Source organism: Rhinoderma darwinii, chromosome 3 (genome assembly GCF_050947455.1).
Source record: "Rhinoderma darwinii isolate aRhiDar2 chromosome 3, aRhiDar2.hap1, whole genome shotgun sequence".
Taxonomy (NCBI): domain Eukaryota; kingdom Metazoa; phylum Chordata; class Amphibia; order Anura; family Rhinodermatidae; genus Rhinoderma; species Rhinoderma darwinii.
In genome coordinates, this window is record NC_134689.1 from 387,789,036 (window position 1) to 387,804,584 (window position 15,549).

A 15,549-nucleotide genomic window follows, 5' to 3' on the forward strand; every position below is an offset into this window, starting at 1 on the left:
CATCAAAAACGTAAAGCATATCAAGCAGGAGGCCATGGAGTTGTTGCTTAGCATTTCCATAAATCATCTAATCCCATTCTAGTCTATTATTACATGGCGGTTGTGAATCCCTTTGAGCTATGATGATAGCCGAGGCCTCCCCCTCCCCCTCCAGTTAGTGAATATCCCAACAGGAACGGAAATAAAGATGCTTAATGTCAGGCAGATCAGTCTTCTTAAGATGTGCTTGCAGTCAGTGAACGAGAACACTTGTTCACAATCAGCGGCAGTAAACCGTTACAAACCTAGATGCAATTGTATCCAGTCTAGGCACTGATCTGTGAGCTGTATACATCAGCAGCGCAAATCTCTCTGCTAGTTTACGCCAACTTCTCCATGTACCAACTGGTTTGCTGTCTCTGAGTGTAAACAGGATGTTCTCATTCACCGACTGTAAACAAATGTCTTAAAAATGGTGAGGAATTAAAAAACACAAAACATATATTAGAAAGTTTCATGTATACGGAGATTAAAGGGGTTGCCCACTTTACAACATCTCCTAAAATGCACGAACTGTTATGTTGTGTCACAAAACTGTAAATGCCTAATGCCTTCGCCCAGCTCTTCAGTTGAAGGCCCTGCTGCCCATGGATGTCATGTAAACATCTGAGACCAGCGGTCTCTGTATCTATAGGACGTAAAATGGGCGCGATCATGCGATTTACCCACGTGACGGCTTCCTCGGTTTTTCCTTGCTGCATCCACTATTGCGCAGGTGCAGACGCAGGCAGTAGAAGCTGCTGGTGCTGAACAGTAACTCATCGCTATACAGCACCTGCGTGGAAGTGGACGCAGCAAAGTCAAGCCGAGGAATCACGTGGGTAAATCAGTGGCAGTCACCGCGTCCATAAGATGTAAGATGATTGCAGAGGAAAAAACGGGATATGAACGGCGCTGCTACTCAAGAATGATGCTTGGAAAGGTTATAATGATAAGATCTTTTATTCAATAGGCTACACGTTTCAATGCCGCACCTGCATCTTCCTCAGGCCATAACAAGATGTAAGATGGCAGCGGTGACCGCCACTCTCCGATGTTTACATACCCCATCCATGGGCAGCAGAAGGCTATAGCTGAAGAGCTGGGGTAAGACCTAGGGGCATTTACAGTTTTATACGACATAATAGTTTGTGGCATTTTTTGGCCAAAAAAGAAATGTTTTATATAAAGTGGCCAAAAAAAAATTCCTAGCCGAATCATAACTGAAAAGACAATTCAAACGCTATATAAATTGTTTCTCTACCTTAATCTTATCCGGAGTTACCGCCCATGGTCCAGCTCCAGCCATAGATGTCAATTCTGGCAGGTCTGCCTTTGGACATGGGCGGTCAACTTTCTGGTTGCGACGTGAACTAAAGGAACTGCGGCCAAAGCTGTTCCCATGCGCACCTATCCTTTAGAAATCCGTCACTGAATCCCTACTATCAGCTAGTGTCCCCCCCCCCCAAACACTGGCACCACCAATAATATAATAAATGTATCTCCACTGGTTCGACAATGATTTCTGCTATGGGTCTTGTAATCCACAAGGCTGTTACCAGCAGCGGCTGCTGTTCTCGGCTAACTGATGACATCATTGGGAGCGCGCACGCTTAACGGTGTGCCTCCCAAGATGCAAATGTTCTCCCTAAAATCCGTATATAGCGTCGGTTAAAGCTACTGGATACGGATTCCACTTGGCAAGAAACGCAGAGCGCTCAAGTAACAGCAGCCAAAGCCGAGGCGTATACAAGTCAACAAGAAACAGGAGGCAAAGCAGAAGATATTGGGTAAGAGGAAAACATTCAGAAGATGCTTCTATGGTCTGGTTGAGATAGTATACGTAAAGCGGAAGAATTTTACAGGTATACAAAGCTTTTTATTTTTATAAAATCGTAAAACCTCTTTAAATAAGAAAAACCACAGAGAATAAATACACCTCACCTGGCCTGCGGGGGACATCTATCGACAATGTTGATGCCAGAGAGCAGTCGGATTCCATGATCTTCTCCGGCACCAATATCTAGAGACGCAGAACACAGGAAGACGGACTAAGTTCACTCAAAAAAGTTCCATAATGGGGGAAATTTACGAAGCTAAATGTGCCAGGACTCTGCCTGCCGTACATGCCTTGTGCCAGATTTATTATGTGTTTTAGACGCTTTTTGCCCCTTACTATACAGTTGAGGGGCGTGGTCTAGTGAAAAGGGGCAGGGCTTAAAATGTGCCAAATTGCAACCAAAATGAACCCATATTTTGGTGCAAAATATAGATCTAAAGTTAGACAACTAAGAGGTGAGATAAGGAAGAGAAGTGTCTGACATGTCTAGCAAGAGGCGCCAAATGTTCCACACATTGCGCAGCACGGTCATAAATTTGCAACATAGTTTAAGCCACAATGTTCTCAAGCAGATTTTCAGCATTACAGTAGCCATGTATAGTAATATTATACAGGAAAGTGCTTCATTAAAGGGTTATTCCCACCTTAGGCATTTATGGCATATACTCTTAATATACCAGAACAGCCTGATACGGGTCCCAGCAGGCGGCCGCATCGTCTAGGTGGGGAATAAATAAAGAGGTGGCTGTGCACATTGATTCCTATGGGAGTCACAGAGACAGTCGAGGCCACTTGCTGGACTGTTTCCGCAACTCCCATCGAAATCAATGAAAAGAGTCTCGTATATGCACGACCACCTCTCCATTCATTCTTCACCTCGTTGCGGCGGCCACCTCATCCCCATTCTTAAGAAAGGTGCGCGTCCCAGTGTTAGAATCTGAATCTATCTCCTGTGGATATGCCATAAATGTCTGATGTGGGTGTATACCCCTTTAAATAGATAAAATATATAAGAAGTTGAATAACTTTGTAAATACTCTACATTACTGATCTTGCACCGATCCCAAGTTCCAGGCTGTGTTATGCTCGAGATCTGCCCTCAGAGCTGAAATCTCCCGCCATTACTAGCTAGCTCAATGTCTGCGTTGTGTATATTACTTCGGAAAAACAGCCCCTCCATTATATTATATAGGAGTTCCGCTAAGTTATTAGGGATGTGTCTATGGCAAAATTGTTGGCTGTTTCCAACAAATGTGGAAATTGTAATGTGGATTCGAATTATAAGCACAGATCAGAATACAAGAAAGCAACTTAGACTGGTCATAAACGGACAGATCTGTCACCGACATCAACACAGAGCCACAAATATACCCAAGGTGATCTAGTATATAGTGTCCTGGCACAAAAGAGAATAGAAACTTCTGCAAACATTTCTTTAGGGAACATGCACTGTAGTAGGAATTCAGTAGAGAGACTCCTGCTCCTCAAGGAACCAACAAGAAGATCTTGGGATCTTTTATGGCCAATGTGAACGATGCCATGCGAGGGCTGGTGTCCTTCCGTGTTGTCACAGTACATACCCGTGTGCTCTCCATAGGTTGTGACGGACATATTATTACTGGAGATTTATGCGGTACACTGAAGACTCCTGCATCTGTAGTGCCACACGTTTTCTTCCTTTTCTCTGGTGGTTCAGATCTCACCTCTTCTTTACCTGCAAAACGTTAAAAACAGAGGCCGATGGCAAACAAGTTATCATGAGGGCAACAGCTTTAACCCCTTAAGGACGCAGCCACTTTTGGACCTTATGACAGAGCCTCATTTTTCATATCTGACATGTGTCACTTTATGTGGTAATAACTCGGGAACGCTTTTACCCATCCAAGCGATTCTGAGATTGTTTTCTCGTGACATATTGTACTTTAAGTTAGTGAAAAAATTTGGTCGATATATTCAATATTTTTGTGTGAAAAACACCAAAATGTGGAGAAAATTTGCAAAAAAATTAGCATTTTCTAAATTCAAATGTATCTGCTTGTAAGACAGATGGTAATACCACACAAAATAGTGACTAGCTAACATCCCCCATATGTCTACTTTAGATTGGCATTGTTTTTTGAACATCCTTTTATTTTTCTATGACCTCACAAGGCTTATATTTTTAGCAGCAATTTCTCACATTTTCAAGAAAATTTCAAAAGCCTATTTTTTTAGGGACCAGTTCAGTTCTGAAGTGGCTTTGAGGGCCTTATATATTAGGAACCCCCACAAATCACCCCATTTTAAAAACTGCACCCCTTAAAGTATTCAAAACAGCATTTAGAAAGTTTCTTAACCCTTTATGTGTTTCACAGGAATTAAAGCAAAGTGGAAGGGAAATTTGCAAATTTCATTTTTTTTGCAGAAATTCCATTTTAATCCATTTTTCTGTAATACTGAAGGTTTTTACCAGAGAAACACAACTGAATATTTATTGCCCTGATTCTGCAGTTTTTAGAAATGTCCCACATGTGGCCCTAGTGCGGTAATGGACTGAAACAAAAGCCCCAGAAGCAAAGGAGCACCTAGAGGATTTTTGGGCCTTCCTTTTCTTAAATTATATTTCAGGCACCATGTCAGGTAGAAGAGGTCTTGTGGTGCAAAAATAAAGGAAACCCCCCAAAAGTGACTCCATTTAGGAAACTACACCCCTTGAGGAATTCATCTAGGGGTGCAGTGAGCATTTTGACCCCACAGGTGTTTTATAGATTTCATTAGAATTGGGGAGTGAAAATGAAAAATTACATTATTTTCCAATAAGATGTAGCTTTACCTCAACATTTTTTTTTTTTTCAACAGATAAATGAGGAAGAGCACCCCAACATTTGTAAAGCAACTTCTCCAGAGTACGGAAATACCCAACATGTGGTCATAAACTGCTGTTTTGGCAAGCGGCAGGACTCGGAAGGGAAGGCACGCCATTTAGCTTTTGGAGTGCTGGATTGATTTCTCTGCACCATGTCGCATTTGTAAAGATGTCAATGCAGTGGAAACCCCCCAAAAGTGACTCCATTTGGTAAACTACACCCCTCAAAGAATTTTTCAAGTGGTATAGTGAGCAGTTTGACCCCATAGGTTTTTCATACACTGGGCAGTAAAATAATAAAATGTAGATTTTTTTTTCAAAGAAAATGCTGCTTTAGCCCCAAATTCATAATTTTCACAAGGGGTTAAAGGAGAAAAAGCACCCAGTTTGTTACGCAATTTCTCCTGAATATGGCAATACCCCATTTGTGGAGATAAACTGCTGTTTGAGCACGTGGCGGGGCTCAGAAGGTAAAGAGCACCATGCAACATCTGAGGCCTACTACGATGGCATTTACTGCCCTGTGTCATGAAAACAGAGGCTTTGGGGTGTCAAAACATTAGAAACCCATAAAAGTGACCCCATTTAGGAAACTAAACCCCTCAAAGAATTCATCTAGCGGTATAGTGAGAATATTTAGATTGTAATGTAACACCTTTCAAGGTATTCATCTAGGGGTATAGTGAGAATTTTTAATTTGTGAAGTGTCAACCCTCTAGGTATTCATCTAGGGGTATAAGAAATACTTTAATTTTAGTAACTAAGGACAACCTGGAAAACCCGCAATGGAGGGAGAGGGAATGGCAGGTCCCACTACCAACCTACCCACCATTCCATAAAATCCAGCCCAAAAAATAAATCAAAGGCCTCAGCAAAAAAAGATTTGCTGAGACAACCAATCTCATCTGGATTTATTCCTCTCACCCAGATTTGCAACCTGGATGAGACAGACACTCCCTCGGGTCCTTGGTATAGTGAGCATTTTTTGTTTTGTTTTAGGTGTTTTTTTTACAAATTTTAAATGATCAAATTTTAAATCGGGCAGGTCAGTAAAAAAATGAATAATCATTCATGGCCAATATGGGAGACAGAAATGAAGAATAAATGAATTAAAAATCTAAGGAGGTATGATATATTTTGAAACATTGTTTCATGCACAGGCCGGGATTTGTGGGCCACGTCTCACATTGGTATGTGGTGTCCTTACGAATGCCTCACTTGGCGCACACACGGCATTTTTTTTGGTGGCTTCTGTTTTTTTTCAGTGGGGGGGGGGGGATTCCTGGGGGGAAATGCTGGCCGGGAATTATCCTGCTGACGGAAGAGCCGGATGAACTGCCCTCCCCTTCCTGGTCACCAAATATCAGGGACTTTATGACTTTTTCCTGAAATTGCAGGAACGTACCTCCACTGCTGGCATATCTATAGAGGACAAAGGCGTTGTATAAAGCCATCTGTGTAAGATGCACAGACAGCTTCTTATACCATACTCTGGTCTTGCGCATGGCGCTGTACGGTTTTATAACCTGGTCAGACAGGTCAACACCACCCATATACTTGTTGTACTCCTGTACGCAGAATGGTTTGGGAACTTGGGTGGTGGATCCACGTACAGGGACTAGGCTGCATCTGCTGTCGTGAATGCTGGTCAGTATAAGGACGTCCCTTTTATCCTTATACTTTAGGAGGAGCAGATTGTCGCTGCAGACAGCTCTACTCTCTCCTAATTTTAGGATCTGACCCAGCTAATTTTTGGGGAGGCCCTTCTGATTTTTGCGGATTGTTCCGCACGCCAAGGTGGATCTGGACAAGAGAACTTTTAGTAACGGGACGCTGTTGTAGAAGTTGTCCAGATATAAATGATATCCTTTGCCGAGCAAAGGATGGACAAGATCCCATACAATTTTTCCTAGGAAGGAGGGCATTCTGGGGGATTTATTTGGGAGTCTTTTCCCTCATAGACCCTAAAGGAGTAGGTGTAACCGGTGGCACTTTCGCACAGCTTGTAGAGCTTTATGCCGTACCGGACTCTTTTATTGGGTAGATACTGCCTGAAGTGCAGTCTACCCTTGAAGCTGACTAGGGATTCATCCACCGAAATATTTTGCTGGGGGGTATAAACTTGGGAAGAAATTTGGGAGTAGTGGGCAATCAATGGTCGTATTTTATATAGCCTATCAAAATGTGGGTCCTGTGGGGGTGGGCACTGGCTATTATCATTGTAATGAAGGAATTTCAGGATGGCTTCGAATCGCTTCCTTGTCATTACTGTGCGGTAAATGGGGGTGTTATATAAAATATCAGGGGGCCAATAGTCTCTAATACTAGGCTTTTTTATGAGTTTAAAACTTAGAAAAATGCCCCAAAACTTGCGCAATTCCACTGGGTTTGTGGGGGTCCAATTTTGCCTTTTCCCATAATAAGAGTCGGGATTCTGGGCGATAAACTGTTCTGCATAAAGGTTGGTCTGCTGGACAACTAATTCTAAAAGGGAGTCTGAAAAAAAAAAGTTTCAAATAATCAATGGGGCTGAAACCGGTAATTTCAATTTGAATGCCTGAGGGGGCTGTAAACTCAGGCACCTGGGGGGTATAATTGTCCGCAGCTTCCCAGGTCAGCTCAGGCAGAGCAGGACCTACGGCTCTTCTGCGCCGACTGGGGGGTGCAGATTCAGAGTCACTGGATTCAGAGGAAGATGGAAGCACGAACTGCTCCTCACCTTCACTCGCGCTGTCCGTGTCGGAGCACAGCATTGCAGATGCTTCCTCGGCTGAAAAGACTCTTTTGGCCATACAAATAAACTCCTGCTACCACTAACGAACACATTTTTTTTTGTAAAAATTTTTTTTATCAAAAAATAAACCGCTACTCTCAACCGTGGAATGAGAACAGACCCTGCTGTATTCAATGAGCAAGGGTACCCTACCTACCAGGGGAAAAACTAAATGAGACGTGGCATTGCTACCTAACAGGGAACTCGGGCAGTGGGCAATCTAGGGACACAGCAGGGTGATGGCGACCGGGTACTGCGACAGATCACAGCACGGCAGAAGGGCACTGTGGGGGACTGAAATGATATATAATATATATATTATTTTTTTTTTCTTAACCAGTGGGCACCAAAGTGGGTGATCACTGGTTAATGGGCACAAAAGTGCAGAAAAGGGGCAGATCGCTGGGTTTTTTTGTTCTTTTTTTCACTTTAACACCGTATTTCTTCTTGTCTCCGACTCTCACAAGCTCTCTGACAGGAATGAGCTTGTCAGAGACGGAGATGCCGGCAAACCACTGCTCCTGTGCTGTGATTGGCCTGTCAGTACTGACTGGCCAATCACAGCTCGTTCCGGCACGGGACCACTCTGATTGGTCCTGTGCCCGCGAGCCCTGCTCGGCAACTGTCTATGACAGTTGCGATCGGGACTCTGTCACCATGTCTGTTGACATGGTGACAGTTTGAAGCTTGGGCGTAACTGTACGCCCGAATGCGGGAAATCACTTGCATTTCGGACGTACAGTCACGCCCGTGTGCGGGAAGGGGTTAAAGGAATTGTCTAATGCCAACTAGATTAGACAGGTCATAATAGAACGATAGGTGGGGTATGGACTCAAACCCACACGGTTAATCAGAACGAGAAGCAAACGTCCACGGTCATTTTAAAGGGTATGTATCATTAAACTGGGGGCATAGCCCAGCTTTCCCGAGAGCCCCCTCTATCACATCCGCCTACTCTATTAGGACCATTAGGGACCACCACTGTAGTTTTCTAGGGTCTCACCTTTCTCAGATTGCAACTCCTCGTTTTCTGAAAATCCAGGAAAAGAAAGTTTTCCTTCCGTTTCCTCAACCGCCTGGAAGGCGTTCCGAAAGGCAGAGATTTTTTCTCTTAATATGGAATTTCGTGGAGATGTGAAGGGGTTTGCCTGAGAAGACAAAGGAACATAAAACTATTCATTCACCGTATGGAACCAAAGTGCACCCATCTTACCCCATCACCCCGGTAGGAAGAGAACGGTGCTTCATGTCCTCTGTCAGTGCCTTAAAGGGGGTCTCCAACAAGTCATTCACACACGTCAGAGTCCAACAGCCCGACTTTCTGCCAGAAATAGCGCCGCTCTTGTCCATGGGCTGTGTCTGGTATTGCAGCTCAGCCCCATGCAAGTGAATGGACCAGAAAATTATTATATATATATATATATATCATAAGGGTCTTATTCCTAATGTCATTCAACCCACAATTAATGGGAACGAGGGGCCCCAAGAGCCTACTCTCGGACAGATCATTGTCCGAATGCCCACCACCACTCCGAATAGATATTAAAGGGACCATCTAAAGCACACCCCCCATCATACATTTATGACCCAGCAGGTCTTGCTAGGATGTAGAACAGAGAACACAGACGCATATAATAGTACATGGGAATACGTATTTCAGCTGAAATAAATTAAACCCTATTACAATATAGTATCAAAGTGGATCTGTTATCAGACTACGCCGTACGTGGGGATAACAATCCCTGCCCATAAAAGGTATTAGGGCATATTGGATGTCAGAGGGGGGTTCCCCGCTCGGGGCTCTCATCTGTGTGCCAACATGGAGAACCGCTTCACAAGAGCAGTCACCGCTCTGGAAAAACCAGCACGTTCATACATTACATGGGCGTCCACTCATTTCAACAGCCTCCACATAATGCTACATCTTCCCTGCAGTGGCCGAAACGTATGACTAAACGCAGCTTCCCCCGGCAATAACAACCGATCACCGGAGGTGAGAAGAGAAAACACGGATTCATTTAAAAAAAGGGTTTTCATGAGATATATAAAAAAGTAAGTGACGCTAAAGTTGTGGCCCCTAAACCACCACCAACTGACGGGGGCCCCACAATGAAACCACTTGGCCATTGGCGTATCAGTGTGGGAACGATCATCTGAGCACAAAGTGAAAAACCTCTGTCACTAGATTATAAGTGCCCCGTCTCCTACCTAATGTGATCGGCGCTGTAATGTAGATAACAACAGTGGTTTTTATTTGGAAAAATTATAATTTTTGAGGAAGTTATGCACAATTTTAGATTTATGCTAATTTGTTTCTTAATAGACAACTGGGTGTGTTTTACCTTTTTACCAAGTGAGCGTTGTGGAGAAGTGTATGATGCTGACCAATCATACGCTTCTCTCCATTCATGTCCGGACCCACACCGATGACATACTGATCACATATCCGGCGGATAGGTCATCAGTTGTCAGAAGGTGGACAACCCCTTTAAACCCCGAGCCAGTTGGAAATGTTGCGAGATTTCAGCTTTGAAGATTGCAGAATTGAGAGTGCAGCTCTGAAGTATAATACAGATTAACTCAGAATCAGTACAAGATAAAAAGTGCAAAAAGTAAGGAATAAATCAAATGGAGAAATCGAACATAAAAGGCTCAAAATAACGAGCTCAGGCCCCATGCACACGACTGTAAAATCGCCCGTAATTACAGGCCCATTCATCTGTATGGCCGACGGACATCTTCCAGTAGGTCTACGGGAGGGTGTCCGTGCCATAGAAACCTGCCGAAAAAAATAGGACACATCCTGTTTTTTTTGTTTTACGGACTGTGCTCCTACACTTCATAATGGGAGCACGGCCCGTAAAAACGGCCGGCCGTGCCCTTAATTACGGGCACGGTCGTGTGCATGAAATAGAAACTAGACCTCTCATCCCCACAATGCACGTGTTTGTTTTACAGAACGGAGATTTGACCAGTCCAGAGCCTACACTTACCAGGGGCTCCGGCTCACTCTTCCTATTACTTCTCTGTAGCGCAATTTGGCGGATAAGGAAGTTCATTTCAGGGGACCCGCGGACCCCAATCGTGGATCTGCGTCTGTGTTTATGCAAAGTTTTTGGAGATTTTCCTGCATGTAAAACAGAAAAGAAAATTCTATGGGTCGGTACGATTACGGCGATACCACATATGTAGAGGTTTTTTATGTTTTACGACTTTTGCACAATAAAAACACTTTTGAACTAAAATTATTTGTTTTTGCATCGTCGCTTTCCAAGAGCCGTCATTTTTTTTATTTTCCCGTCGATGTAGTGATGTTTTGGGCTTGTTTTTTGCGGGACGAGACCTAGTTTTGATTGGTACTGTTTTGGGGTGCATGGGACTTATTGATTCATTTTCATTATGACTCTTTTGGGGGGCAATGGGAAAAAATTGCAATTTCGCCATTTTTTTGCGTTTAAATTACATATTAACTTTATTAATGGAGTCATTACGGTCGCGGCGATACCACATAGGTGTACTTTTATTTTTTACACTTATGCTAAATAAAACCACTTTTTATGGAAAAAAAATTATTTTTTTACTGTCATTTTTATTTCACATTAATAACTTCTTTTATTAGTCCCACTAGGGGACTTTACTGTGCGATCTTCAGATCGCTGCTATAATGCTCTGGTATACTTCGTATACCAGAGCATTATTGCCTGTCAGTGTAAACCTGACAGGCAATCTGTTAGGACGTGCCTCCGGCGCGTCCCAACAGGCATATGTCCAGGGCACTTCATCGGAGGGCCGCCGATGGGTGACAGAGGGAGCTCTCTCCCTAAATGCCGCGATCGCTATTGACGGTGACATTTAACGACTTAAACGGCCGCGTTCTAAGTAAACTTCGATTGCGGGCATTGGAGCAGGAGCCCAGCTGACATCAGACAGCTGAGCCCTGGCTCCAGCCGGCACGGGGCACAGGTGCAGGACTTAGACTGGGCCGCCATGAAAAGACAGCGGCCTAGGCTAAGGCCCTTTAGTGACCGCTGTGAAAAGGCGTATTGGTGGTCACTAAGGGGTTTTGTCATAATCCATATTCATCACCTATTCACCGGTGATAAATATATGATCGGTGGGGGTTCGACTGCTGGGACCCCCACGAGCCCCATTGGAATGGATTAGTATTGGGCATGCTCGGCCACCGCTCCATGTATTTCTAAGGTGCCGAGTGCGATCTTCAGCAGCCCCATAGAAATGAATGGCACAGGGGTCTAGCATGCACACTACTGCTCCATGACTATTGGGCTCCCATTAAGAGTAGGGTAAGCACAATCTCGTGATCGGTGGGGGTACCAGCGGACGGACTCCCCCCGATAAGATATTTATCACCTATCCTGTGGACAGGTGATAATTATTGTTTATGGGAAAACCCCTTTAATGCTCAAGACGGCAGTAAGGCCGTTGTAATCAGTGGTTACCCATGATGCCAGTCTTTTAGTACCAAGATCACCCCCTGAAATGGTATAAGATAATGGGTGGTGTGAATGTTACATACTATGAGCCGTCTAGTTCTCTTCATCACCTGCACACTTGGTTGTGAAGCTTTCACTAGAGATCCCCAGACGATCCACGGTGACGGAAGAGAAGTCCATCGGAGTGTTACGTGGCTGCAACTCGCCCTCCGACCCCTCCGTTTCCCTCTTTAGAGAGGACGTCTCCCCAGCTCCAGTAGCCAGTCCTGTTGAAGAATCACTTGTGAAACTGGAGCTCTGCCCTTCGCCCGGTAGATCGCCAACATTGGCGCTGTCCAAAACCTTCACTTGACTCTTCTCCTTAAAGATATTTTCTAACTGGGTGGGAGTGATGTTTTCCTTGGACTCGTCGTTGCTGATGTATCTGGAGTGCGGCCGCTCCGCACACGACATCTGCTTATTGGGAGGGATCGACGCCTCATCTTCCGATACAATGTCATAGGATTGCTGCTCCGTCTGCGGGACCGAGATGGGAATCTCCTGTAGAGCGTTCCTTCTGGCCATTACCGTCTCGCCTAGAACAAAAACGATAAAAGATCACTGGTAAAGGAGGACGCTAGGGTGCAGATATCATTGGCTACAGAGATCTTGTCCATAGAAGTGCCACCTCACCCTGAGGAATTTTAAAGTAATTGCTGTCAGTGAATAGAAACATTCTAATTTACATCCAGAGGCTGAAAACATATCTTGACCCAATACTTCTCACAACTGAGCGCTTGCTACAATTGCATCCAGTCTAAACAATCCTGTCAGCTGAACACATCTGCAGCATAAGGCCAAACGCAGACCATGTGTATTACGTGCGGATCTGCCGTGCCTATTTTCCTGCTGCAAACCTGCAGCGTAATACAGTAACAGCAAAGTACATCAGATGTAAAGTAATCTCATCTACACGTTGCGGATTTACTCTGCACGGAATTGGACAAGTTTATAAAAAAAATAATTATAATTCCGTACAAAAATGCACCAATTTTTGCATTCGACTGTAAGGCTGGGTTCACACACCCTATTTACGGACGTAATTCGGGCATTTTGGCACCGAATTACGTCCGAAAATGCGGCTCAAAAGCGTCGGCTCACATCTGCCCATTCATTTGAATGGGCTTTACGATGTTCGGTGCCGACGGTCATTTTTTTTACGCGCCGCTGTCAAAAGACGGCGCGTAAAAAAGACGCCCGCGTCAAAGAAGTGCCTGTCACTTCTTGAGACGTAATTGGAGCCGTTTTTCATGGACTCCATACAAAAACAGCTCCAATTACGTCCGTAATGGACGCAGCGAAAGACGCCTGCACATGCCATTACGTCTGAAATTCCGGAGCTGTTTTCTCCTGAAACAGCTCCGTCATTTCAGCCGTAACTGAGGCTGCCGTGTGAACATACCCTAAGAGCCGCACCTAAATACGCATAAAAAAAACCACACCACACTTTTAGGTGCGGATTCCACCTGCGGAATTACCTGCGTTTTCAGCAAATTACGCATCGTGTGAATGTAGCCTAAGGTCTTATCCACACCTAATGGAAATGCCGCGTAAAATTTCCGCATCAACACTTCTGCAGCGTTTCCGCAAAACACTGACGGAGACCACCAGACTGGCAAAGAAGTTACAATGTTTTTGTGGTTTTTTTTTCGTTACGTACAAGTTTTCCCTTTAAAGTTCACATTTTAAAGAGTCTCTGTCACCAGATTATAAGTGCCCTATCTTGTACATAATCTGATCGGCGCTGGAATGTAGATAACAGCAGTGGTTTATTTAGAAAAACGATCAATTTTTATGACCTATTTTAGCGTAAAAAATGATCGTTTTTCTAAATAAAAAACACTGCTGTTCCCTACATTACAGCGCCGATCACATTATGTAGCAGATAGGCCACTTATAATCTGGTGACAGAGACTCTTTAACCTCCTTGACCAGAATATATTCTATTTTAGAAGTCCTTAAAGGGGTTGTTCACTTTTAGCAAATGAATGTGAGGTTTTTTTTATATATAATTAAAAGTTATACAGTTTTCCAATATACTTTGTGTATTAATTCCTGAGCTTTCAAGATCTCTGCTTGTTGTCATTCAGTAGGAACATTCATGGTGTACTTCCAATGCATACAATCCTGTCTATGTGATGACACACAGGTGCACGGCTCGTTGCAGTTACAGTAGGTGAATCAGAGCTGTGTCTACTAACGATCCCAGAATCTGTGTCCATCCCATGACCCTATAACGAGCCACGCCCCTGTGTGTCCATCCCATGAACCTATAAGGAGCCACGCCCCTGTGTGTCCATCACATGACCCTATAAGGAGCCATGCCCCTGTGTGTCCATCCCATGACCCTATAAGGAGCCATGCCCCTGTGTGTCCATCCCATGGACAATATTTTATCTACTAGAAGTAAACAATAAATGCTCCTACTGAGTAACAACAAGCAGAGATCTTGAAAATTGTGAGAAATTAATGCAGAGAGTATATTGGAAATAACAATTTGCTTAAAGTAGAAAAAACCTGGGGTACTCCAGCCTCCAACATTTTTCACCTATCCACAGGATAGGTGAAAAATGCTTGATCGGTGGGGGTCTGACCACGGATACCCCCAACGATCGTCAGAACAGGGGACCACAGTCCCACAGCCACAAGACGGCGGCTAGGGGGGAGTTTGAATGGAGCGGAGGCCGGGCATGTACATTGCCATTCAGAGTCTACGGGACAGACAGAAACAGACGAGCACAGCGGTGGGGGGTCCCAGAAGTCAGACCCCCACTGATCTAGCATTTCTCACCCATCCAATGAATACGGAATGCCCCGTTTTAAGAAACTCCCGTTGACGGCGCCCTATACTGTACGGGTATACTGACCCACAGACTGGAATCGGGACGGGACACAACTTCCTATAAGAAAATCCTCCGTAGGGATAGACAATCCTATGTAACGCAACGTATTAAAGGGACAGGCGCACTAAAAAGAAATACGCTGGGACTGTGGTAATTTCTAGTTTCTCCAGTCCTAGAATTTGCCTGTTACTCTCAATACATATTATACACATATAACAGCGCTGACGTTTATACATCTAATATCCCATATCTAAACACAACAATAACCCAGACGTAAAGCGACCACCACATAGTAGTAAAATATATCGCCCGATTTACGCGTTCTGCAGACCGGGAGCTTACACACAGACAGCCACACGGCGCTGAGTCCTCGTCCTTCCGATTCAAAATTCAAATCTACCGCTTAGTGATTTGATCCCTCCGCCCAAGAAAAATAGTCCAAAGTACACCCGTTCACCAGCTGACTGGAAATCCTCCATTCAGCGTCAATACATAATATAGATGTCACTAGACGTGTTTTGGTAGCAAATAAATGTCATGTATGAAACAACCAGCAATTGTACGAGGGTAAAAGGCCGCGGATGGATACTACGTTAAGTAACGGCTAGACAAATGACGGCTTGCTCAGTAGGTGTGTAAGGCTTGCGCATGCGCGAAAGGAACGCATGCGCATTGCTTTGTAATCTCACGCTAAACGCCATTGATGTACTGGTTTATAGACTCTTCCTCATATAGGT

The 15,549-nt window shown here is 44.2% G+C and overlaps 1 protein-coding gene across 2 annotated transcripts in view; it reads right to left on the bottom strand.

Moving 5' to 3' along the window:
* Positions 1-15,521, bottom strand: part of CDCA2 (cell division cycle associated 2) — a 33,502-nt gene extending 17,981 nt beyond the window's left edge. The window contains exons 1-6 of one of the 2 annotated variants that reach the window (XM_075858932.1): positions 15,131-15,521; positions 12,041-12,505; positions 10,470-10,603; positions 8,480-8,624; positions 3,439-3,572; positions 1,963-2,041 (exon numbers count right to left, since the gene is read on the bottom strand). In XM_075858932.1, the coding sequence (XP_075715047.1) occupies positions 1,963-2,041; positions 3,439-3,572; positions 8,480-8,624; positions 10,470-10,603; positions 12,041-12,494 (946 nt within the window). In that variant the 5' untranslated portion in view covers positions 12,495-12,505; positions 15,131-15,521. The remainder of the gene's footprint in view (positions 1-1,962; positions 2,042-3,438; positions 3,573-8,479; positions 8,625-10,469; positions 10,604-12,040; positions 12,506-15,130) is intronic. The other variant, XM_075858931.1, reaches the window with a different exon arrangement.
* Between the last annotated feature and the right edge of the window lie 28 nt (positions 15,522-15,549).